The 27,658-nt window shown below is 40.4% G+C and overlaps 1 protein-coding gene across 1 annotated transcript; it reads left to right on the top strand.

The window, feature by feature from the left end:
• LOC127566712 (transmembrane protein 154-like) lies at positions 1-27,372 on the top strand. The gene is made up of 6 exons (XM_052009265.1): positions 1-144; positions 7,103-7,534; positions 12,174-12,207; positions 17,166-17,251; positions 17,683-17,733; positions 26,937-27,372. The coding sequence occupies exons 1-5, from the start codon at positions 81-83 to the stop codon at positions 17,724-17,726; spliced, it is 660 nt and encodes a 219-aa protein (XP_051865225.1). The 5' UTR covers positions 1-80; the 3' UTR covers positions 17,727-17,733; positions 26,937-27,372.
• The last annotated feature ends 286 nt before the right edge of the window (positions 27,373-27,658 follow it).

The raw sequence follows: 27,658 nt of genomic DNA, 5'->3' as shown, positions 1-27,658 counted from the left end.
CAGGAAACGGTGACGTTCCTTTGAGTATGAGAGGAAATCAGAGCACAATGGAACTGAGTGCACATTCACTATAAAGTAACATGAACCAGCAGAACTCAAAGCTGTGTTTGATCGTGATGGTGGTCCTCTTATTTTCTGGCAAAAGTAAGTGTCACTATGAAATGCCGTTCTGTTAAACCTGGTTAAAAATAACTACACTGCCTGCCTTGCCTCTGGGTAACTTCAGTGAACAGTCACACCCAGATGCCTGAGTGATTTGAGATAAACATGCTTCAATTCTTAAGTGCACTTTAAAAGTAGTTTGCTTTTGAGGTTTTTAAATGGGACGTAGTGGACATTAGTGTTTGTTATTATTTTCATCTCGGCAAATTAATTGTTTGGAATTCATTTTACAATTATTTGTAAATGTCCTTACTTTTTAAAATATGTTTGCATAGACTGGAACTAATTTGTTTTTCAATTTTCAAACCCATCCTCACTAACTATTTGTAAAAGGTAAGGTAGAATTGTAAAAACTGCATTCACACCTGCTGTTTGCAAGCAGTCATAATTATTAATTTTCAGTGCCACTGATCATGCTGATTTATAATTCCAGCCGATCATAAGTATAACGCAACACTTTTATGAAAGTAGCGTCCTTCCGCTAGATCTAGTTAATCGTATAAAAAAGTGATAATTTTTAAAAATTCAGTATCGTTTATTTATTGCTGTACCTCCTACTCATATAATTCTTAGGAATTCCTGAGGTGCCGTTCACTGTTTTTCCTGTTCTTTGTCAGACGCATCCTGTGCACTAGGTGACTGTATCATTAGGTCATATGAAAACTGCTGCTGGCCTTGATCCCACACAAAGAACTGTTAGGACATTGAAGAATCTTTTCTTTCAACTCAACTCTCATTAGTCAGTGAAAAATTTTGAGCAAGGCCGATTGGACTTCTGGGGCATAAAAGGAGTGTTAAGCACTTTTGTAAGGAACCAAAAGTCTGTTTAAGATGGTCTTCAGAGTGCTTAAAAACTGCCCCACCATATTTCAGGTCAGACTTCTTCATTGCCGCATCCTTACACTCAACTTATATTCATAAATTGGGTCTGTTTTATACCCCAGTATTACAGAGAGAACATCAATAAGAAGTGAAAGAGAAAAAATAAGTTAAAGTAGCTGCTGTATGAATTTGATTGATGATACCAAACTGCTCTATTTCAAGGCAATGAATGGCAAATCTGGCCAGATCCTGTCAGCTCTCCCATAGTGACTGAGCAATGACAGACACCATGGCAATATTGTCACTCAGACAGTCCTTCTTGCCAAGGAAGGAAACTGCATGGTGGAGGAAGCAGTAAGAAACTCAGGTCTGTGGCTCGAACTGATATTGAGTTATCTGTTGGCAAGTGCAAACGAAAAGCTTCACAAAACAAGAACCCAAAAATAGGTTTGATGAACTTTTATTGTTCCTTCCTTTGAATTATTGATTCTAACTGTAGCCATGCACTGAAGCGTTTTGAGAAAAATGCACCCTTCTCTCCTAGAGTCATAGAGCACAGAAACAGGCCCTTCAGCCCACCACATCCATGCTGACCTTTTTGCCCATCTGTACTACTCCTATTTGCATGCATTAGGTCCCTATCCTTCTATGCCTTGACTATTTAAGTGTCTATCTAAATGCCCCATAAACATAAACAAATGCCCCATAATTGTACCTGATTCCACCACCTTTTCTGGCAGCAAACTCCAGACGTCAACCATTCCCTGTGTAAATAAACTTACCCCTCAGATCACCTTTAAACCTTCTTCCTCTCATCTTAAATCTATGCCCTCTTGTTTTTCATCTCTGTTGCATTACTTAAACCTCCTGTAGAAGTGTTGAAACAAAGTTTGAAGGCTTCATCTCTAATGGAGGAACTGTGGGAGGGGAATGCATGGGTGGGGGATTAGATGGCATGGACTACAACATTGGGTTGGAAGAGCCTGCCTCAGTCAGAGGAACTCAAGCCAACCTGTTCCAGTTAGATTATTGGCACCTGCCTGGCAATGTGGACCATCCTGATCACAAAATGCCCCAGCAGCCTACTCTCAATCATTAGCCAGGCTACTGGGTGGCACTTACTCATCGATGATCTCCTCATAAATGTTCAGTTCGGTTTCTTCAGAATTCCACTCCAGATGTCATTACAGCCTTGGTCCAAACATGCTCCAAAGAGGTGAGGTGAAAGTGGCTGCTCTGGATATTGAGGCAGAACTTGACCAAATATGATGTCAAGGAGCCCTTGTGAAAGTGAAGGGAATGGGAAGCTGGGAAGACCTCCCACTGGCTGAAGTTACACCTTGCAGAAAGAAAGATGATTACCCCTGTGAGATGTAATCATTCCTGCCCAGGACATCTCCACAGGAGTTCTCAGGACAGTGTCCATGATCCTACCGTCTTCCACTGCTTCATTAGCTGCTTCTATTATAAAATCAGATGAATAGAGGTCAACTGATGAATGTATAAAGTTCAATTCCATCTGCACTCAGAAAGTGAAGCAACGCCAGTTTGCAAAACATGAACAATATTCACGCATAGGCAGATAAATGTAACATTCACATGCAAGTGTGTCAGGCAATAACCAACTCCAACAAGAAAGAGTCTATCCACTCATTCTTGGCATTCAATGTCATTACTGTCACCACCTATTTTGCAAGATCAACACCCTACACATCACCATTGACAAGAAACTTAACTGGATTGACCATAGGAGTATGGTCACAAGATAGTTTAGAGCCTGGATAGTTTTGGCAAGAGACTTACCTCCTGGCTCCCCAAGCTCTTCTAACAAGGAACAAGACAGAAGTGTGATGGAATACTCCTCATTGCCTGGATGAGTGTAGTTCCAATATCATTCAAGGCACCCCATCTATCAGTCTAAAACCTTATTCCTTCCACCACTGCCGCACAGTGGCTATCACAGTGTATGCTATCACAAAATGCACTGCAGTTTCAAGACAAGAGTACTTGGACAATCACTCCCAAATCCTCAACCTCTATCAGCAAGAAGGAAAAGAGCAGGAGGTACATGACAACACCATCACTTACCTGCAGGTTCCCCTCCAGATCACATGCCATCCTGACTTAGAAATAATTTAACATTCCTTCATCATTGCTGAGTCTGTATCCTGGAACACTCCATACAATTGAATTATGGGAGTGCCAACACCTTAAACAGGTGACCCACCATCAAGGGCAGCTTGGAATGGGCAATAATGCTGACGTTACCAGCAGAGCCCTTGTCCTTTCAACAAATGAAAAAAAACTGGACTTTTCTGGTTGCTCACCAATATTAATTTAATATATAGTTCAAAAAGTATAACTTTTACCCATCGTAAGAGAGATTCCAAAGAAACTCAATGATTCAATTTTGTAATTCATCTACTTTTTGTACCAGTTATCATCACTTTTAAATGTCGAAAAAGAAGAGGTTATCTCAATGGAGGGGATGAAATTCATCATCTTATTTTGTGGGCCACATGAAGCAATCTGTGATCATTAGATTATAGTTAATGTGCACCAAGCAAGGGGAAATGTTGACATAAAGTGAGATACTGAGTGCTTGTTTCCTTAGATAATGACTTACTGTGAACTGACAGCCCGTTTCACCCTCTGCTCTCCTTCCTTTCCTATGAATGCGAGTGAGCAAGACGTAAAATGGGCTGTCACGGCGCAATCAGTTGCAAGACTGGCTAGGTGGAGAGAGACACACACACACTCACAAACACATTCACACACAAAACATACACAGACACACACACAATTTCTCAGGATTGAGGAATGATTTGTTTCCACTCCACTCCTATGGGTTCTGAGATGACTGATGGATCTAAGTGGTACCTCTCTGGTTCATTGAGGTGCCTGCTGAAGGTAATCTCTGAAGTGTATAGAAACATTTACTGCAGCCTGTTATGCCATGAGCTTTGTGTTGGATTTAAGGTCTTGATCTTCAAACGCTTTTATTGCTCAGATGCCCAAGGGCTCTGCTGGTGCTCTGATGGCAAAGGCGAATTTCATCATCGATACCTACCGTCGCTTAGAGTGGTTCACATTTGCCACTCTCTTGTTGAGGACCTTTATTGTCAGGAGGAATGTTATTCAGAGGAAGCAGGTTGGCTTCAGGTTAGGATTAAGTGTCCAAATAGTTGCATCTTTTCCAACACTGGCACTTAAGGATCAGTTTGTCTTACTCTGGATCATGGCTAGGGTTCAAGGTCCTCATTGGCCTTCAGAGTTTCCGGGGTTGAGGACTACGTGCTGATGACCTAAGTGTGCTGCTTTTGCATTAGACTGAACCAGGGTGTCATGAGACTTTCATATCACTCAGGACAGTTGCTGTGATGCCAAACTAACTCACTATCCATAGTGAACACACCTCATGAAGATAATGTTTCTCTTCTGGTTTGTCCTTTCAGAAGCCAGTTCGTCCTTTGCTTTGTCCTTTGAGCTGGCCATTGTGTCTCAATCAGAACAGCAAGATCAGTGTCAGAATGTGAGGGCTTCCTGGCTATTATAGTGGAGCCATATTCAGGTCTTCAGCTGCTAGGACTATCCATGAGGGTCCTGAGACGTTTGCACACATGCACACACTCACAGATGCTGAGATCTCCCATTCAAATCCCAATTTATTTGCCTTCTCTTTCAAGATATAGATGGGATTCAAATGACCAACAGAGAAGAAGAGCAATCTTTTGAAGTAGATATGTAACTATGTAACTAAGGGAAATACATACCAACTCTACTCAAGTATTGATATTCATTACTGAACTTAAATTCTAGACATCACACCTCAAGAGAAACATTAATCTTGGGAAGGTGTAGAATAGACTCCACAAAATGGTAGCATGAATAAAAGGTTGGAAAGACTTGTATCCCATTGAGCACAGTGGATTAAAACCAAAATCTGACCATGATTTTATAACGATGAAAGGATATGATAGAATGGACAGAGAGAAATAAAAAATAGAAAATGCTGGAAACACACAGCAGGTCAGGCTGCATTAGTGGGAAGAGAAACAGGGTCAGTGTTTTAGGTTGAAGACCTTTTATCAGAACCGGGAAGGAAAGAAAAGAGTCAAGCTGCAGGAAGAGTTAGGGAGGGGGATGTTTCTGATAGGGTAAAACCAGGGTGACCATGGGGATAGGCTGTCTATAAGGTTATCTAGTCAATGAGTGAATGGGAGCATTGAGAGTGAGAGTGAGAACATTGAATGTCTCTAATTGTTTTCACTCTCTAACTGCTCCCAACCACACATAGAGTCATACAGTTGCATAACAGAAATGGGCCATCTGTCTCAGCACCACCATGCTGACCTATTTACCGATCTACACTAATCCCATTTGTCCACATTAGGTCCATATCCTTCAATACCTTGACTATTTAAGTGCCTGTCAAAATACCTCTCAAGTATAGTGACTGTATCTGTCCATCACCTCTTCTGGCAGCGCATTCCAGATATCAACCAATCTCTGTGTAAAAAAACTTTCCTCTCAAAACCCCTTTAAAATTCCTTCCCTCATCTTAAACCTAGGCCCTCTTGTTTTTGATACCCCTATCATGGAAAAAATTCTGACTATCTATCCTATCTATGCCTCGTCATTTTATATACCTCTATCAGGTCAATACCCCTTAGCTCCTTTGCTCAAAGGACAACAAGCCCAGCCTATCCAATCTCTCTGCATGACTAAAGACTTCCATTCCAGAAAACATCCTAGTGAATCTCCTCTGCACTCTCTCCTGCTCAGCCATGTCCTTCCTACGGTGTGGCAACCAGAACTGCAAACAATGCCCCAAGTGCAGTCAAAACAGTGTTGTAAAGTAGCAACATAATGTCCTGAATCCAACCTATGAAAGCAGGCATGCCATATGCCTTCTTCACCACCCCATCTACTTCTGTTGCCACTTGAGAACTATGGACTTGAACCCAAGGTTTCTCTGTTCATCATCAATCCTTAGTGCAGTCCAGATGAAGGGTCTCAGCCCAAAATGTCGACTGTCCGTTTCCCTCTATATATGCTACCTGACCTGCTGAGTTCCTCCAGCATCTTTTTTGTTGCATCTGCAGTCTCTTGTGTCTCCTGAGTGCCCTACTGTTTACTATATAGGTCCTATCCCTCTTTAACTTCCCAAATTGCATCACCTTGCACTTACCGGGACTAAATTACATCTGCCAATATTCTGCCCAACTTTCCATCTGATCTATATCCTGCCTTAGGCAACCTTCTTCACAATTCACCAACTTTCTTATTGTAGTGGACACTATGCACCTCAACTATTTTATTCTGGTGATAATCTTTACCACCAGAAATTTGCCAGTACATTTCATCCACTTTTTCCCAGGCATTGGAAAGATCTCTCTATAATCTCAAGGGTCTTCTGGTGGACAGCATCACTAATATCATGATTCTGTAATTGATGATCAATAAGCACAATTTTTGAAAGAATCTTATTTGTATTCATTTTAAATAAAGTCATTTTAATGAGTGACTAAGCAAGCTACCTAGAGTTCTTATCCATCTGCAGCCTGATGCTGTTTCTCAGATAGCCCGTGGTACAGTGCAAACATTAACACTCATCACATCTGCATGTGTCGAGAGAGGGAGAGACAAAATCTTCCTGGGGGTGGAGCAAGGACTAACAATTGTCAACAGTACCATTTCCAGAGATAGGGAACACTTAATTCATATTTTATGGATAGATAAGTGAGGTATTAATACCTGGGATGCACTGACAGATAGGATGGTGGAAAGAAATTCAATATTAAGAGTCTGAATTTAATTGGATGTTTTCTTCAATGGGAACCATTTGCAGTGCTAAAGAATGAGCAGAGGATTGGCACTAATTCGATATCACTTACAAGGAAATGGCACTGACATGGTGCAAGGTTCTATTTTATTATTTGTTGACATACTAAATCCTTGGTGGGAGGAGCCTGGGAAAGTGATGGGAATTGGGGTGGGATTAGTGTTGGAGAGGATGGTTAAGTTTGCAAGTATCCCAGAGGAGCTGTGACTCTCCACAAACTTCACATATTATGCAAATAAAACTGGTTTTTAATCCTCTGTTTCACTTCAACAGGCCATTCATCAGAAAGATCTGAAGCAACCACACCAATGATCCATACAACTCATCCTACTGAAAATTATACATTTACTCCATTATCTACAACTTCTACACATCACGACCCCTGTACCAACAACTGTCTGACATCACAACCAAGTAAGAAGGTGTCACCAACAATTTCACAAAGTTCATCAGCAATAAAGATTCTGGAGGATGTCCACAATGGAAATATTGCAAATGCCAACACAAAGGCAAATAAACTTTTGTTGAAAACAACTGAAAATTTTACACATATATTGATCTCTTCATCATCTTCTGAAAATATTTTGGAGTCCCTTCCAAATAACAGCAAATTAATTGGGATAGTTCTGCTTCCAATTCTGGTCCTTTTTCTTCTTGGTTTAATTATTGCCATTCTGCTGAATTGTTCTCGTGGAAAAAGACAAAGTAAGCAACTATATTTTATTATACTGATTTGTTAAAACAAGTTAAAGACAATAGTATTGTATTGAATTGAAAGAAATAACAAGAAGCCAACAAAATGGTTGACCTACAAAGAAGAAAATATCAGATTACTGTGGGAAGGGTTGCTGGTCTGAGGTTAGGTCTGACATACCACGGGGGCAATTGATTTTACTTTCAGTTGAAGCTAATTTGTAGAAGCAGGTGGCTGATCTGATCCTACTTGCTTCCTGTCCAGTGGTTAGGTTAAAATCAACCCCTGTGCCGAGACAGAGTGGATGTCTCTTTACTTCCATCATTGCACCTCAAACAATTTCATGAGAAATGCACCACAGTGGAAAAATATCACACTTTGAATTCATGTCTGATCAAAATTAGCACCATACCAGTTATTGAAAAAGAGGCTTTATCCCTCGTGGTGTGATATTATTTGCTTTTTAACTGTAATCCTTGCAGGTGCACTTGGAAACCCCAATTTTAACTGGAAGGCAATAACAGGTGTGGGAGAATCAAGGTGATTGGAGCACACCAATGTGAGCCCAGGCCATTTTAATCTGCAGCCTAATTTAACCATTTCAAGCTTGTTTCAGGGATATCAGTCCTGGGAGCCAGTGCAGCAGATAACTGGAGTCAGGAATTTATGATAGTGTTGCTTCAATCAGGTTTGATGTGGGCAATAGATACTCATAGTGCAGAAATTAAGGATTTTAGGATCACTTGTGAGGTCTGGAGGAGGACTCTTGCACCATTCTGGATCACAAAGATTTATATTTTAAACAGATTTTTTTGGCACACTTCTGGACCTTTAGGTTTGTGTCTCTAATGAGATTTTTTTTATTATTTATTCATTTTTTGGGGGGGTCTGGGTGTCACTGGCAACTAACTGTCTTTGAGAATGTGGTGGTGAGCTACTTCTTGAACTACTGCATATCTTTTGCTGAATGTGTTCTTATAATTCTGTTGAGAAGGAGGTTCAATGAAGGACTAAGGATATATTTCAGATTAGTTTATTGTCGTATATACCAGGGTGTAATGAAATTACTTGCTTGTATGAAGCTGACAGAGTAAACAGTGTACATGGTAATAATAAATACAGCAGTAAATGGGAAAAACGATGGAATGGTGCAAAGTATAGTAGTGCAATCTGAGGTAGTGCAAAAGAAATGCTGACGTGTCAATAATGGAATAACCAAGAGAGGTGGAATTATGATTCCAAGAACATGGCATCATCAGAAAGGAGGAAGTGAAAGAGGTAATTCTGAATTCTGCTCTTCATGTAATAATCAGCATGGGAAAGCAGACAGATGTCAAGGGCCATTATAGGAGGCCATGGGTTTAAGCCAATTGGTGAAGGATTAGAGAGGAGTTGAGAAAAACTTACTTCCCTCGAAGGGTGTTGGAGTCTGGGACCCTCAACACATTCTAAGTCAGGATGCTGTGTAACTTGGAGGGGAAACGTGCAAGTGGCGGTGTTGGCATACACCTGCCTCCCTTGCCCTCTTTGGTGGTAGAGGCTGGAGTTTTAGATGTGCTGTCAATGTAGCCTAGTGTAACTGTAGTGCGTTTTATGGTGGAATGATGGTGCAGCAGTTCGTGCTGCTGCCTCACAGCTCTGGGGACCCTGACCTCAGGTACCAGCTGCGTGGACCTTGCACATTCTCTCTGTGATTTCTTGGGTTTCCTTTAGTTTCCTCCCTAATCACAAAAGTCTGCTGTTAGATTAATTGGCTGCTGTAAATCACAGCTTAATGTTGGTTAATAGCATAAAGAATCAAAAAAAGGAGCTGGTGTGTGTGAGAGAATGTTGCAGGGTACAGGGAAGTAAGGACAGGGGCAATGAGGTTAATGGGAATGCTTCCCTGGGAATTGGCAGAGATCTGTTGGGTCAAATGGTCTCCCTTCTTTATCATTGTAAGTACAAGGTGGTACACGCTACAGTTACCACGTGCCAGTGGTGGCTGCTGTGCTAATCAAGAGGGCTGCTTTGCCCAGCGTGATATTGAAAGCAGTTATCCCTTGTTAAAATGTAGCCAAGGCCAGAACAGTATCACCAAATGAATTTAATTGAAGCTCTTGTTAACTTCAGGTGAAGTATTTGTTGGATAGCCAGGATGTATCAGTTAAAATAGCATGTAACAAAAATGCAGTGTGGAGGAAGCCGTTGCCAGGGTATTGGGTTCTTTTCATATTATACAATAATTGAAAGACTGACTGACAATGGGAATTGTTGCTCAGCAATTATGCAAATCTCCCAGGATGCAGTTGTTTATATCCATTCATAAAATATACAACATTCATTAATTATTACACAGTTCACAATCATTTAGTGTAGACAGCAAAAAAAAACACGTTATGATGTTATCTCAAAGGGATTGAGTGGAATATGTAACAAGTGCTTGATAAAGAGATACAAAGCACTTTAAGAATTAATCTTAGTTTATTTACTAAAGGTTTTAAACAATGCAGTTGATCAAAGGCATTTTTTCTTTTATTTTTGATTGTTTAAAAGTCATCCTCTTAATCTGCATTTATCTCCAGCCACACTACGTGATATCAGGAAAACTCGCATAGCTTCAAAGAAATGATTTCTGATCAAATAGAAGCAAGGAAGAGCACTTAGTCAATATATTCTGCAGAATCCTCCAAGACTCAGTAGAATATAAATCTTGGAAAGTTTTGATTAAAAATTCAGTGGCCGATCTGAATAGTGCCAAAATTCTCCAGGTCTCTTCCAGCATGTGGTAGAGTGAGGAGTGACTGCAGCAACACCTGCTGTGTCATGCTCTCTGCATTCTTCTTCTATTGTGTATAAAACACACTATTTAAAAAAAACTTTAAATGAATTATTACAGGTTGTCCCATTTATTTATTCCCCATATTGATATTAAAGGATTTTTTTTCATACATCTGTTTATGAATGTCCCTGGGTAGATCACATTAGAAGGCACAAAGATCAGTGATATCATGTGCTTTGCACTGTCTGTACAATGAACTGAAGGTGTCACAACTGCAATCTCAACTGAGATTTTAGTCTTCCTTTTGGTTCTAATTTGCTAATCTTCTGAGATTTGATCAGACCATCTCTGACATTCAGATGAAGTAGCAAGTCAATAGCACAGAGGTATGTCGATGGATTATCTGTAAGGACTACACAACAGAGAGTGCTGTGATCAGTAATCCCTCGATTCAACAATGCTCTCAACTGATTTGACTCCGATCTGACCCCAGAACCATAAACCCATCTGCAGAAGTTACAGACGTTTAGTTGTAGATCAGCCTCCGGTTGGCAGTAGGTACACTTCCCCTCCTCCTCCTTGTCCTTTTCAGCCTGAAAGGCAGAGCACATCTGATAGAAGTGTGGCACCATTATAGCCAATTTCTTCCCATCTTGTGATATCCAAATCAGTTTCCTTGGGGTACACTTTCAGCATATCTTTGTAGAGTTTCATCTGACCACCATGGCAGTTCTGAGCTGGGAGCAGAGGGTTTCTATGAGCAGAAGAGGAACCAGCATCCTCAGACAATGCTCAGTCCAGCAGAATTGATACATTAGGAACATTGACTTGACACTGGTGTCATTGGGTTCAGTGATTTTCCTACCTATTTTCTGGATTCATTGTTGGTGGTATCTCCCCAATCCCTTAAGGTGTTTTTAGTCATTCTCCCACAACTCATATTGTAGACCTGGATTCTTGTATACTCCCATGGGTCATGATCAGTGAAAACATGTCAAAGAATTTTCCAAAGGGAGCACTTGCGCATTGAATCATGTGCTGAATCTCTCAGTCAACATTAGCACTTTGAGAAAGGTGGCTACTGAGGAAGTAGAAGTGCTCAACTGCTTTCAAAGTCTGCCCATCAATAACTATTTGAGACAGGCTGATAGACCACCACTGTATTTTCAATGTTGAATGAGAATCCTTGACTATGATAAGTTAGTGTAAAAAAGATCCAGCATGAACTGAAGGTCATTCTCAGTGAACATGAGGATGGCATGGTCATTAGCATATTCAAGATCAGTGATAGGTGCCTGGGAGACTTCAGCTCTCCTTCAGAAATGACAGAAATTAAAGAGCCCATCTATTCATTCTGTTTCGGATGTCTTGCTGGTCAGTAATGAGAGCAAGAATTGCTACTACAGAGAAGAGAGCAGAGTTGGGGTAACAACAGAGCTTTGCTTAACCCCAGTTTGGGTAATGAATGGGTGCATATCCTTTACAGAGAATTGTGGTAGTCATGTCATCATGAAGAATCCTTGGAGTCTTAATAATGTAAAGATCCTTTCAATTTCTGTTTCAGAAGCAAATACTGAATCACATATTTGATGGTAGGGAAGATGCCATATGAGCTTAACACTACATCAATTTCAAACTTGTTTACAAAGAGAAATATATTTATTGGGGAAATATATTGCCCAAATGTAGTTCAGTGGAATGCAGAACACATTTGCTTTAATTGTATGAAAAATGAACTCAATTTTATTTCCTGAGAAGACAAGCATTGACATGTGTGGTTTTCATTTGTTTTCAGTACAAGTTGAACATTTACAAATGACGACTATCTCCAGCTTTCAGAAATTTTGCTTGGAAATGTGTTTCAACATGTGTTAACTTCTTTTTCACAGGAATAAATGATGTTAGTTGTGAAAGTCCAGCAAGGTATGAAGTTTAAAATATATTATTTTAAAATAAAATATGTAAAGTGAAATTGCTTCTGAAGCTTGCAGGGACAGACTTTACAGGGAAAAAAAAGTCTGTAGAATTTTTCAAAAGCATTCCATCTTGGTGTGAATGTCTTTTTGCTTCTGGATCTTTTGTCATTGTGAAACACTGTTGGGAGAAAATATTTCAAAAGCATTCGTGTTGCTATTGAACCGAGATACTCCTTTCATATTGCAACACCTGGGTAGTTACACAAAATTAAACATGATAATGGAGATAGAAGCACAGGTTTAATTTGACAAGAAGGACATTTAAGACTGATTCACACAATATTACCTTGGAACAGTTTTCTGAATAAAGTCATGGTGGCAAAATCCTGACATCATTTAAGAACAAAATGGATGCTGCAGTGCTGAAGGAATGCTTTATAGTTGTTTTGGATGAATGAATGAGATGAGTTGAACTGCCTTCCTCATCATCTTGTGATATTTGTAAGCAGGAGGTGCAGGATCTAAAATAATTTCCAGCATGGTGGAGGTTTTACTCCACATGAATCTGGGAAATCAGAGGTCTCTCAATTCCAACCTACCACATCTGCCCAACAGCTTCCCCAATCGATCTGACTAACCCCTACACCCATCCTTGATCATCTGTACTTCCACTCTCCTGATCTCCTTTCTGAACTACTCTCCCCTCAGCAATACCCCTACAATTCTCTTCCTCCCTCTCTCTCTCTGTTCCATGGTACACAAAAAAAATCTCCTCTTGGAAGGCAGCCAGCTGGTAGGATAATGCTCGGAGGCTGAGGGGAACCCTGATAGAGGTTTATAATGAGAGGCATAGATAGGGTTGATAGCCAGAGTCTTTTTCTCAGGGTACACAAATCAACCACTAGAGAACACAGCTATAAGGTGAGAGGGGGGAAGTTTAAAGGAGATATGTGGGATAAATTTTTTACACAGAGAGTGGTAGTTGCCTGGAACATGCTGCCAGGGGTGGTTGTGGAAGCAGACATGATAATGCTATTTAAGAGGCATTTAGACAGGCACATGAACATGCAGTAAATGGATGGATATGGATCATGTTCAAGCAGATAGGTTTAATTTAGCATCATGGTCAGGTCAGACATTGTGGGCCAAAGGGCCTGTTCTGGTGCAGTACTGTTCAATGTTCTGTGTTTTGTGGACAATATGCACAGCATTTTGTCATCCCTGCATTCGCCATATTAGATCATCTGTGTGGATGCATTTATTATCCCAGCCAATTTTAACTTAAACTGATTGAAATTTGGGTAAACTTCCTGAATGGCATAGGATCCTCCCAGCTGATCTTCCTTTATTAACTGCCTCTGGTTAAACTGCAAAGTAAAGCTGTGTTTGAAAAGGTCAGGCCATTAACTAGAGCAATGCCAAAACAATTTTCTCCCTGCCCGTCTTCTTCCTTTGGAGATGTGCTTTTTATGTCCTGAATACTCAGGAGTCCGGGTGTATTTATTTAGGGAAATTTAATCTTCAGTTTAGGGGGAGTATGAAAGTAATCCTCTCTTTGCCTTCGGAAAGCCTCTTTCATAACCCAATCTTGGGAAAACAGCAAGGAGCACCTTGTTTCTTTCCTTTTTCATTTTACAAGATGTGACATTTATTATTAAGTCTCCTATGATATCAAAGTATAGCTCCCACCATCCATTCCTCTGCCACCAACACCCATCCCTCCACCATCGTCCAGAACAAGCCCCCACCTGCCCCTGTAATAGAAGATTGTAGGCATTTATGAAAAATGGCAGAAATTAGCATCAGTCAGTGGCTTTAAAATGAGAAATAAACTGCGTTGTGCAAAGTGATGTCTATGTCACCATTTGCAACTACTTTATTAAGGGTTTTTTGAGTGGTCAAGAGCAAACACATCAGCCCTACCTCAAAGTGGGTGGGTCTGGGCAAATGAGGCCTGAGCTTTGTTTTCTTCTTTCCTTCTGAATGTTGTTCCTGATTTGTTCAGTCTCCACTCTGGGACAGATAGAGGAGGGGAGCGGAAAATAATGCTTTCTTGCTCTTGTCATCTTGCTACTGCTAATGTGCACAGTCTCTGAGATAAATGTTGGATTCTGCTAAAATATTAATGGCAGGAAGAAAAAATAAAATTTTGAATCCATTCCCCTCACAACTCCCCACCCCACCCCCACCCAAATGAGTCCCTCCCCAGGTTCTTGCTCATTTTGAGGCCATTTGCCTTCAGCATCCAGCTGCATTGAAAAGTATTGCAGGACCCCGGGTCACAGCCACTAGAGGTTTCCTGCAGATGTTAAAGCCAGGATATTCCTTTTTGCCCATAGCACAGCGAGGGAACAGTGAACAATCAACGGATCAGTGTGATGCAGTTGGAAGGTTGCCAGCTTGGTGAGCAGCAAGTGACTCACACAGTCTGGCCACCTTCCAACAAGAAAGAAAATGCTGCAAGTTAGATGCATTCCATAAAAGCAGCTGCTTTACGTAAGTGCTCTTTAAGCAGATAAGAGCAAAGCTAGCAGTCCTACTTTAAACATATCTGAATCAAGAGAATGCTGTTAATCACATCCAATGAAATGAAATCTGTTCTTCTATTTGACATGTCAATGAATGCATTAGACAGGTAACTATTCATCAATGATCATGCCAGAGACTTGAAGATGAGCTTCAGTGTGAAATAAATATTTGAGTTTAGCACTCCCTCACAGTTATCAGCTGAGAGAAATATTCAGCCTTCAGGCTGTAAACTGTGTTATTTTATGGCATGAATGCTAAGCGCTGGCTTACACAAACTGGAAAACTTTTATTTCTCTTTTTGATTTTAACTACCTATCTCAGATAAAGAAGGAGTGGTGTGGTAAATCATTAGATGCTTATACCATTAGGATGTTCAGTGCCACACTGCTGCTACCACCCCATTGTCAATTTATCCAGATTTAAGACCATAGCACATTATATATTCTTTAGCTCTGAACAGTTTTGTGAGTTTTAAAGGTTTCAATTAGCCTGTGCATTTTCTGTACTTGTGTTTTCATGAAATTCAAGCAAAAATAGGGGGAAAATATTGAAACCTGCTCCAATGGTCAGGAATCCTGTCCTAACTTCAATGTGCAAAACAGAAGAGTAGGACACTGACAAAAGTAAAGCTGTTCTCCAAGTACTGCTGCACCAACTCTAAACACAAAAGTTATTGGGCAATTTGAGACCGTTGTCCTGTATAAACTGGATGACCAAAGCAGAGCCATCAGCCAATGCAGCCTCATTATTTTGACTTAATTGCAACATAAAACAAGTTCAATAGTGTCATGTTTATGTACAGAGTTTTTAAGGACCATGTCATGTAACATGCACTATTGCAGTTGTGCATATATCCAGAAATAAATGCTCCACTATTAAACAATACCTTTTGATGAGTAATAGGGCTCAGGGCTCTTGATAACCTTTGCCCTGTTGCAGGAGTAAGTAGATCTAAATATCTTGTGTTTGTTAACAGACCATATGACAGCAACACTCTTGCATACTATCAGTGGACACCAGATTATTTTACAGTTCTTTGGATAAAGTGCATTCTTTCCCCTGATAAACAAAAGCTGACACCGAGGCTGGAGGTACATTGGTCCAGAATTTGCAGTTAGATGTGACGGATCAGTACTTGCCTCTGATCCCAAAGAAATCTTTCCACAAAGATTGAGCCACCTCTGCAATGAGAACATCTCATTTCCTGATGCTCATTTCCACCAGGTGTCAGTTCATTCAGCATTTTATATCATCATTAAAAAATTCTCCAGCATGCTATGAAGCAAAAGGCACAATTTTTAATGACCTTTTTAAACATTCTCGATTGCAAAATAAAGATGAGAACATAAACATTTGTTTAAAATGGAAATTGAAATACTACAAATACACATTTTGATTTTTTTTAAATCCCTTATATTTTCAAATAATTGTGTGAGGGGTTTTTAAATAGTTTGCTAAGTAGTAACTATGCTGAATAAACAACTAAAATCCAACGGGAAGAATAGTTTATAAGAAGCTTATATTCACACCAATTCTAGTGACTTCTTTTGATTTGTTTGAGGAAGGGTACAGATCATTCAGTAGATCTGTGTTCAATCACTGACAGCAATTTTAGGATTCCTGCATTAAACTATGTACGCAGGAAAATGTCATAGTTGCTGTTTGTTTCAGAGAGAAATTATGCTGGTGCCAGTTGCATTCTGCCATTGACTTTTCCTGCGGGCCACCAAACACACCAGAGACGTGCATTTTCTCCCTTTGGCAAGATTGTGAGTGATTGAGTTCATGTTGCCTAAGGACTTCCCTCAATGACCAGTAGGAGCTGATTAAAGGGATAACACACCTCATCTGTGTGTAGTTGTGTATACTTGCACCATAGCTCCTCCAGAAATCTCACAGGTTAAGGCTGAAAATGAATTAAAATCCACAGGAGAGAACATAAACTGCTATTTAAAGCATCTCAGCATGCAAAGTGAGTTGTTAGTCCCACATGTCTTGTGATAGACTCCTGCTGTAGCTCTGGCAGAAGTGCTGTAAACAGCCCTTGAATGAAACTGAAGCCATCACCTGCCCCATTCAAGCCCACAGAGGTGGATGTGATGAGAGTGAGTGCTTTTCAAGATGGATGTCCTCCTGTCCCTGTCATCACAGATCCCCAGTGGCTCTTCTGAAACTGGAAAGCTTTAGGAAAATAGAGACACGTTGTCTGTTTCACTGACAGCTGTTACCCAATTCGGTTAATACCTGGACATTGAAAGACCTAGCAGCTGGAAAAGTGATTCTGGAGACTGGGTTTGGGATTGAGCCCTGAGAATTTTCAACATGAGAATTTTTTTTAATTAGCCAGAAATATTCACTAGTTTTAATGTTTTAGATATAATGATCTGATTTTTAAAACCAAACCAAAGATATTTATTTCTAATTTTCCCTCATAAGCCCCATATTCGAGGAAGATGTAGCTTCTGTGATGGAAGTTGAAATGGATGAAGTCAACAAATGGATGGGCAGCATGAAAGAAAAAAGTAAGTCAACAAACAACACCTCAGCACAGTCAGACTGCACCTGCTTAAGGAACTATCCACTAGGGAAGCTTGAGGGCAGTGGCTTTATGGGTGTAACCTCCGGTTCCATGTCACAAAGAAACACTCATTCCCAATGACTCCCCTGCCCCCCTCTTACACTCAACACCTTTGCCTCCCTTCTCCCCTTCTCTCTCTCCTATTTCCTTGTAACCCCTTGCCCCCTTTCTACTCCATTGCCCTCATTTAATTCTTCATTATTTCTTGTGGAATTTCCTTATGTTACACATTTATGGAAGTTTCAGTGCGAAAACTTTATTCTAATTGTCAGGGAAGACCATGAGAGTATCCTCTTCCTCCAGGCTCAAGCTATTTGTGGTATTAAAGAGTGTTGCTGTGTTCTGTTGGATAATTATGTTTCTAAATCATTTTAGCTCAAAATGAAAGTTTACTTGACGTCAGCGAAGACAAGAATTAAAACGCAGGTCAGTGTTTGTTATTTTTAATTCTGAAAACTAATTGTTTGTATTTCTCAATACAAATATTAATTTTACAGGCTTGCATTTAAACAAACCATGCATAGATTTTTTTAAAAAGCTGTAAGTGTGGTATATTTAATAATTGTCTTCATTGTCTGCAACTATTGCACATAAGTTGCATGCCACAACAAGACACAACAGGAAGTGGTCTTGAACAAAGATGCCAAAGGCATCAGCGAACCAATGAAGACAGGGACCTGAGTAGAAGAAAGATTATTCATTGCAGCTTGGCGATCAGAATAAAGAAAGCATTGGAATTTAATTTGATAATGACTACAGCACAGCCATAATATGATATGTTGACACCTTAAGACAGCATATATCATTGGCTGAAATAATGAAAGACTGTACTGCAAAGTTTTATTACTAATACTACATAGTATGCATGTGCCTCAGTGACTAGCCCATTTTATTTATATAACTTTTCTTTCAAAACTATATAATAAAGTAAAAGTATACTTCTCAAATGATGGTACATTCTAGTCAGAGCTAGTGTGAGTTCCCAAAACTTAAGTTATCATGGATTAATTAGTGAGAATTTCCTGTTTGGTCAAATTTCCCTGGAGTTGGTGAGATATTGTGACCATTCTGTCTTCAGTTTAAAAAATCAGCAGCATGTACTTAGAACAGGGTTTGTCGAGTCCTCACGAGAACAATGGATAATTGTGAAGTAGGAGCGATACTTTCTCTTCTTTTATATATTCAACCACCACATATAGCTTCACACAGGAAGAGACAAAAACAAAGGAGAGAAGGGGAAATGGAAAACCACGTAACAGTCACTAGGCATTACATGGTCAATATTTTTGAGCTGGTAGCTTTGTGGATATACTTCGGTTTATTAACTTTAGTCCCACAATCTATTGAGTTTATGGTGCAGGAGAATTTGATAGGAAGTCAACTACAACCAAAACTCTTGATACACCTGAATCTACCTGATCAATAATGTTATACTCGTTCTACAGTAATTTGGAAAAAGTCCAAGCAGCTCTTATGGAATTAAAAATAAATAGAGTCATAGAGTTATGCAACGTGGAAACATACTATTCAGCCCAACTCGATCATGCTGACCAAGATGTCCATTCAATCTAGTCCCATTTGGCCCATATCCCTCTAGGCCTTTCCTATCCATGAACCTGCCCAAATGTCTTTTAAACATTGTAGTTGTACCCAGCTCTACGGTCCCTCTGGCAGCTCCCTCCATGTACCCATCACCCTCTGTGTGAAAAAGTTGCCCCTCAGGTCCATTTTAAAGCTTTCCCCTCTCACCTTAAATCTATGTCCTCTAGTTGTAGACTCCCCTACTAGGAAGAAGACGGTGACCATCCACTTTATCTCGCGCCTCAGGATTTTATATACCTCTAAACCTCTAAATATCACCCCTCAGCCTCCTACATTTCAGGGAAAAAAGTCCCAGCCTATCCAGTCTCCCCTTAGAAATCAAAACCTCCCATCCCGGTGACCTCCTCATGAATCTTTCTGCATCCTTTCCAGCTTAATTTAAATATAAAATAATAAAAATTTTTAATCAAGAACACCTTGAACCAAGATCTGTAGTTAATCCACAACAATGATAATCTACCAGAAAATAAAAAAAAAACTCAAGTGGGATCCTATGAGCAACTCCCGACATAAAAAGGAGTGCAGTCTGGAAGGGGAAAACTAGTCTTTCCTGGTGAAATTAACATGAAAATAATAGTTATAGCAGCACCGTGATCTGAAAGGATGAGTTGGTGAACATGTTATTACTCTAGGGGAAAACGTGAGCCTAGATATTGGATTTCACTCTTTGACCGATGCACTAACCTGTCAACGCATTCCATGCCAATGCAAATGCACTTCATGTCAACACACAACATCCCCCTCCCACAAAAAATCGTGAAATTGACTAGAAAGACATTTAAAGCATTAGAGTGGTTTAAACCCAGAAACATGCTAAAATAGGATCTACAGAGTTCCTGTCAGGACTGTTCTCACCCTAGAACAGCCACTAACACTTTGTCACAGATTGATGAAAAGTAGTTCAGCTATTAAAGGCACTGCTGGTCACCATAATAAATACAATGGTTATTTCAGAAAGAGGGATTGCATGTGAGAGGGAGAAAACTCCACAATTCGTGCAGTATAATACTAAAATTCTGGTGCAGGAGACAGGTGTTAGGAGGGATGTCATATGCACTGGAGGGTGGAGGTGGGTAAAAGACCCACAATAGCCATCATTAGTAGAGCCTGTCAGGGATCATACCAAGGCCAGGAGTGAAAATCCGTGATGTATACAGTGATGTTGGAAGAAATTTCAAGATCTTACAGCACGTCCCAAACCTGTGACCTCTACCATCACAAAGAACAAGGGCAACAGGTGTATGAGATGGTACACCACCATCCCCAGGCTCCCATCCAAGTTGCACATCACCCTGACTTGGAAATATATCTCTGATCCTTTCCTGGATTGAAGTCTTGGAATTCCCTACCTCACAGCACGATGGGAACAGCTTCATCATAAGGACTGTAGTGGTTCAAGAAGGTGGATGTCCTTGGGATGTGGTGGAAAACAGGAGCATAAGGAAACCCATGTGGTCACAGGAATAACGAGCAAACTCAGACACCACCGCTTTGCTGCCCACAAACTGGTGTGAATGCAAAGAGAGATGATCAGTGTTGTCAAGCCGACCTCAATGGATGGAGGTCGTGTGCACCTATCCTGGAGATTGATGACAAGCCCATCATACTGAGCCTAATGTTTCAGGTGACAACTGCTGTGAAGGCAGAGATGGAGACTGCATGAGGTTTTTCCAGCAAGGGGTCTGGTCCCTGTTATGTGGAAGCAGCTTGAAGCTCAAAGGGAAGAGTAATAAGCCACTGGAGAGCAGCCTGATGTCCTCACTGAGTAGAGAGGTGCCATCCAGGAACAGTAGAGGCAGGAATGTTGCCCATGAGCAGCTGCTGTTCCGCACAAACAGAGAGATGTTGCACATGAGCAGATTGCTCTCCTGTATGACCAGAGATGCCACAGGTGAGCAGCTCGTTGTCCTACAGGAGCCGAGACAAGCCCTATGAGAACTGGACTCTCTGCTGTGGGATGAGTAACATGTTCCCCAGCCCCCCATCCATTCACATGCTCTTCACGATGAAAGGAACCCTGCTCAGACTGAATAGAGAGCTGACTCTGTAAGGGAACGTGAAGATGACGGGGCCCAGTTACCTGTGATTTGAGGTCCATCAGCCTGGTTGGCTTCAGGTCTGGGGGTTGAAACAGTGGTGGAGTGGTTTGTGGACCACCAGATGATTGCTCCATTACCTTACTGGTCTCCTGAGAGATGGTTCAGTGTTAACATTCAGCACACTGATGTACCTCTCATAAGGGACTAGGTCACTTCCCACCACTCAGGCAGCATGCTCATCTTGACCCACAGCCTGGCATCCCAGGGTGCTCCATCACATGGCTTTGGCCGGCAGACTCAAGCCAGCCCAGCTAGGGAAAATGTTTTAGCACACTCTGTGGATCTAGAAGGTGTCTGAACAGGGGGCAGGAAGTTCTGAAGCTGATCTCCTGACCACAACTGTGTCTCCTCTAATAATAAAAGCAACAAAGTAATGTGATGTGTTCTTGGTTGTACTGAGACTGTTGGTAGGTGAAACCCTTGAGCTCCAGGTTATGTTGGTAAAAGTACAAATGGGTGTAGCATTAATAGTGGCATCATTAGATTTGCATTTGACACTGGAAAAATATCAGGCACATTGACATGAATAGTACACAGAAGTGTCTGATTTCATCAGTATATAATCGTTAGCATGATCTACTCCAAATTAAATCTTCTTTTAAATCAAAAAATTACAGATGCTGGAAATCTGAAATAAAAACAAAAATTACTGGAAAAACTCAGCAGGTCAGGCAGCATCTATAGAAAGAGAAACAGAGGTAACATTTCAGTCAAAGCAGAAGGGATTTAAATCAGTTTTTGCATTGTTTGTGCATAAAATCAGATGCTAATTTCTCAGCTGTGAAAGCTATAGGAAGCACTGAGGAAACAAAGATCATCAGCCAGTAAGGACAAAAGCTGCAGTGAAGGTAGCAGAGTCAACACACATCAATGGGCCAGTGTGCTGTTCAGTTCTATAATCTGTGGTTTTCCTTTCTTTCTTTGCCTCTGTTTACTTCCTTTGTTTTCTTCTACAGGAACTTGTCTTTTAGTTTTTCTCTCCCTCCAAAACCATGTGCCACCCTTGGGCACAGAGTTCCCACCCTAGTCATTGAACTTGGAGCTCTGAAACCAGATGTCTGAGATGTATGAAAAGGTGACCCGGCTTCCTGTTTCTTCACTGACCACCCTTCCCCCCACCACCCCATCCCCTAGAGATTTTTCTAACCTCTGCTTGACACTGCCACACAAAGGGAGGTCTGAGATTAGATAGAGTGCAATAGGTAAATGATGTGAGTTCATAAGTGTGGGACAGTGCTTGGAAGCTTCAGTGCACTGCTTTCATTTCCCCTTCCTGTGGTTTTTCCTTTTGATCAATCCTGTCATGTTTTGAGCAACAATAGACAGTAAATTGGATACATCTTTTGAGAATTCATCTTGATTGAAAAGAGTGCAAGAAAAGACCTGGAGAAATTGTTCTAGATACCATTTGGTTAAATTAGAGATTCTTCACAACAAATTGATGCTTCACTAACCATGGATTTCTAAATGATAAGTAAGATAAGGCATAGAAGAAGTACCACCAAGATTAGTACTACACAGGCAGAGGGAGCTGTGTGTGAAGTTTCACTATTAGCATTCTGTACTGACTTTTCAAAAATGGCAAGTATTCTAACATACCTGATATAATCATCAGTAACCCATATGACAATGCTTTGTTATAATTTTCTGAAGAACTCAAGGATCTGACAGTTTTCTTTTTATAGTTTTGTTTCGGTCATAATTACTTGAAGGACTGATGGTCTTAACAGCTCTCTTTGATATACTCTACAGTGAAATAAATTACCTTCATCGAGACTATTAGCTGAACGACTTTGAATTGTTCTCTGTCCATGATTGTGTTGTGTTTTACAGAATATTACAATGACATCCATAGTTTGGTCTTGGTGCAGTGCACTGTACTGATTACATATTATATTTTATGCTTGACTTACTCATGAGTTGTGGGCCTGTGTCACACTAGGAGCATGTGAGGATCAAGGAGGTCAGTTAGCTGATGACAGATCTTGTGAGTTGCTGTTCATCTTAAAGCTGTGCTGTTTCTGAGAAGAAGAAACATTGGCAGCCAAATCAAGCTGTGGAACTATGTAGTTTTAAGATCTAGTGTTTCACAGACCCTATCTAATTTCTAACCCTATTATCTCATGGCAGACTTGAACCAGTCAACTAAATTACACCCTGTGATTTATTCGCAACAATACGAGTTACAAATAATGAATTTTATAATGAAGACACTTGGTTAACTAAATGTAAGCTCCACTCACCCCAGTGATCATCCATGCAAGCTTGGCTTCCATGTGTACAGGTGATCAGCTGTGTCCATGGTACTTCTGCAAATCACAAGGGTTGCCAATACTGCTGTCATACATTCTGCCCACTTCTGGGTGACCCTTCAGGAAATTCAACTCCTGACAATTTGACAGGATTTTCATTTTCCTTTGCCTCTTTTTGCTGGTGTAAAATTCCCCCAAATGACATCAACACTTGCGCACATTTCAATATTCATCTGCAGTTGATGTTTAGCCTCACGTCTGAAAAATAACAGTTCTTATTCATTATTTTTCTTAATTCTTACTCACAGAACAGTGCGGTTGACAAACACCAGTTCTTCTGAAACCTTCCTATTTAAAGGGTGAACACTCAAATTACATTCTTTGTTCTCATTGAGATTTGTGACCTCCTGTAACTCAGGTACAACCTCACTTGTGTATGGACTGATTTGTGCATGGAGGTCAGCGCCAAGGTCATTTTCAGCTGTTTAGCCTCAGGATCAATAATGGCTGTGACTGCTGACACATATCACAGTTTGTTGGTCACTGCTGCAGAAAAAAAGTCACCAAGGCTCCATAATCAAGGAGAGAAGATTTAATCTCCTTTTCCTTCAGCCTAGGAGAACTGGCAGGTGATGCACAGGGATTAGCCTGCATATCATATTTCCCAAACTGCAGACAGTCATAGATGGCACTCACCTCTCGAGATCTTTCTGCAATCTCCTGCTAGGAGCACCTAGCTGTAGTCTTCGGGACTCTCTGTGGCCTCCTTACACAATGAACATGCTTCTGCAGGCACAGGTCTTCATCAGTGTGCCCACCCTTGAGAGCACTCTCTCATCGCTGCTGCATCCAATCATCAACAGCAGAATCTCGTGTGGCTGTAAAAATGTTGCTTGTATCATAGTATGTCTCTTTAAGAGTTGTTTGCAGAGATTGCATCTGTGTGGTTAAGAGCCAGTAGCTGTAAGACCTTGCAGTTGATCAATCGAAGATGTCTCAGAAAGTGAGACAGAGCAGTGTTACATGGGGAAACACATCAGTTCTGTTCTGAGGAACCAGCAATATAAGATCTCAATTTTTATGGAACTCCCTGTTGCACATTCCATTGAAGTTCATAATCATAATGACAAAAGAATTCACGAGCATAGATATTAACATTTGGAGTTTGTCAATGATGGCAGGACCTGACAGCTTTCTGAGTTGGTTTGCTCAGCCAAATACTTCCAGACAGGCCTCTCCCATGGGGCCCAGATTCTGAGCTGGTACTTGGAAGTGACAAGTGCAATGATACAGTGTTCTCCTCCACCACTTCTACATTAGAGTTGTCCTCAAGGTGGGATCACCCACCAGCCCTGTAATAGAGGCAAAAAAGATTATGGTGGGAGCAGGGTACTGGTAACTGAAGTGTTCAGTAGACGTGTACAGTACATTTGGGGGAGGGGGAGCCTTCCAAAAGGACAGGTTTAATTACTTGCCTTCCTCCACCTGTTAAATGTCTCGTTCCTGCGAGGGTTCTCACTCTGTCACACCAGACCCATTAACTGGAGTACATACTCCTCTGGCCTTGACTACATTTAGGATTGAAAGGGTCCCCTCCCATCTGTTCAGACAGCTATTTCTAGCCACACTATACTGCTGGACCAAAGAAAAGAGACTGTATGTGTCCATATGAGTGTGTTCATGGAATTTCTTTCACCATTCTCTCAGGTTCTGGGAGAAACACTCCCAGCACAGGTGTCCCAGTAGATGCTACCTAGTGCCACTTCACCTCAGCCCAGGGTGATTGATGGACCTTTGTCAGCATCCATTCCCAGCAGCACATTTCCAAAACTCAAAATAACTTATACTTATGCTATGCCTCATGGTCAGGTGCCTTTAAAGAGCAGGTTCCCTAATATCAATTAGCACTGGATCATCTCCAGAGGTGCAAGCACTTACTGCCCAGTCATCAGGAAAACATTGGGTTAGATCGTGCTAGCCTGAATCCACAGCTGGAACCACAGCTCGAGGTTTGCCACACCAGCATTTACTGGTCGGATGCAGACAGCTTCTCTCAGTGGTCAGTGCTGTACTCTCAGCAATAAGTGGGCTTCAGTTGGTACAGTCACGAGACCTCATCCAAAGGCACCTTGACAGCATCTGATAGCCAACAAAAGTTGTCATTGATTTTCATAGTTTTTCAGAGACATTCAGAGACATTTAAACATTTGCACCAATGCGACAATGTTCCCTCTGCTAAATTTGTACAAAATAATGATTGAAATATTTAAATTATTTTCCAAATAGCAAAATATTAATTAAAATAAATTTATGAATAACTAAAAGTGTTAAATTATAGCAAAAGTGCCTGGTCCAAATTCAGCCAGGTACTTCCAATCAAGGTTCACTCTTCTTTGTCTGATATGATTTCTGTATCAGTAGCCTCCGTGATATCATTCCCCCTGAAATACTCCTTTTGGAGCATTACAAGTGGAATTAGACTAAGTTTTGTCCTTGGTGATCATTATTGGGCATACCTCAGTCTTCATAACTCATCCCTATGCTATTGGCAGAAATGTGGTGAAAGGAGGAAGAGGGTGAGTTCCTTTTAGTAGATAGCACAAATTGTTTAAAAACATTAAATATGATAAAGAATGTTTTGGGTGCTGGGCACTGTTTTGACACTGGTGCTGGGAAGAACTCTGAACCATTGAAAGGGAGTACATATTGGTAACTGCACAGCAGAAAGGGGAATAGATGGAGCTAGACTGGGAAACAAAAGGATACGTCTGTGCACATCCATAGCACAGACGTACTGTGTATCAAGATGCACATTTGATGGCCAGAGGGAACATTGCCGCAGTGACAAAGATTAGCTGATACAAATCTCAATCCTCTTTCAGAAAGTTCTCACAATCTGTGGCAAACCTCACAGTGGTCAGTGGAAATGCTCTTTGTAAAGTCATGCCATTGTTTTATGGTGTTTGCTGTGTGACTGAGTTTTAAGCTTATGCAAATATGGAAATACATTTTAAATCTGATGAGCATGTTTTTTTCAAATCCTGGAGAATCAATTAAATCTACAATTTTGATTGAGGTTTTGTTCAAAAATGTTAATATTATGAATGAATGTTTCTTGGTGTGGGAGGAAAGGGAAATCCCAATATCCTATGTTCAAAAGTTGTGCAGATACAAGTACTGTTTTCTAAATTTGTATCTTAATATAATTAAGTTTTATGATCTTTGAGGGATATGAGTTCTGGCTAAAATGCTATAAACTGCCTTCTTTATCACACAGGTATTGATGAGCAGGTTTCCCTTTTTATTCTCTTGATTCTTAATTTCTGGCTGATCCAAGGATAGAATTTTACTTATATCACTTGTCAGGAGCCCCTCTACTGTCACCCAAATGGGACATGATCTTTGCCAGTGAGGTCCATGAAAAGCATCATAGCTGACCCTAATCCTGTTCTAACCTGATGTCTGCACATCACAGAATTAAAAAAATAAAGCCAAGGTTTCTTATTTTGTTGAGAGCTTCTGGAAACTCATCAAAGGCAATATACATTCATTGTGTATCCATACAGCATTTACTCAATCAAGCAGCATTCTTTGTGAAGAGTGACGTGAGTACCATTTTTTGTGATATGAGAAAGTTACTGTGTGACCAATCACTGTTTTTCAAATTCTTTTGCAGCCACCCTCGATTATGGAATATTTCCTGCAAAGAATAATCCTTATCCACCACAACAGCACATATGTACAACAGAATGAGTGTAATTAGCACTGTTCCTTCATTTTGTTTTCATAATGCTTGCTTGCAGATTAATTTTTAACAAATGTACAAAACAGTGTTTTTGTTAACTTTGTACTGAAATGTTTCCCTGTCCCCAAATGATGCCTAACCTGAACTTTCCCTATTTCCAGTGTTTTCTATAAGCAGATTAGAAGGATTATTTGTTCTGATTAAATAATTGCCTTCATATTTCTGTTCAGTTATTTTAACGTTAGGTGTCAGTTTTTCTAGATAAACATTGGCCCTACTTTCCGAGCATGCTGTCTAGTTTGATGAATGTATTTATATCAGAAATTATTGTGCTCATTTTACAAATAAAAAATAGATGCAAAAGAGATCAATTTAGGGGAGTAACTTTGTGCATCTACATTATTTCTGATCACATAAAATTAAAGTTAGTTCTGCAGGCATTCTAGCCAAACAATTTAAACAAGCATTGTGCCCATGCATTTTATTCATTGTGGTGTGGGCATCATTAAAAAGGCCAGCATTTATTACTTATCCCTGATTGCTCTTGACAAGTGAGGTGAGAGGACTGTCCTAACCTCAAGATGACATTTGTTCAATGTGGCCATACAAGGCCCGAGTAAAATTGATGTTAGTTGTTCAAGAGAAAATTTTCC

The sequence above is a fragment of the Pristis pectinata genome, chromosome 2 (genome assembly GCF_009764475.1).
Source record: "Pristis pectinata isolate sPriPec2 chromosome 2, sPriPec2.1.pri, whole genome shotgun sequence".
NCBI lineage: Eukaryota > Metazoa > Chordata > Chondrichthyes > Rhinopristiformes > Pristidae > Pristis > Pristis pectinata.
The sequence above is the reverse complement of the archived record's forward strand: the minus strand, read 5'-3'. Positions and strand labels throughout refer to the sequence as shown.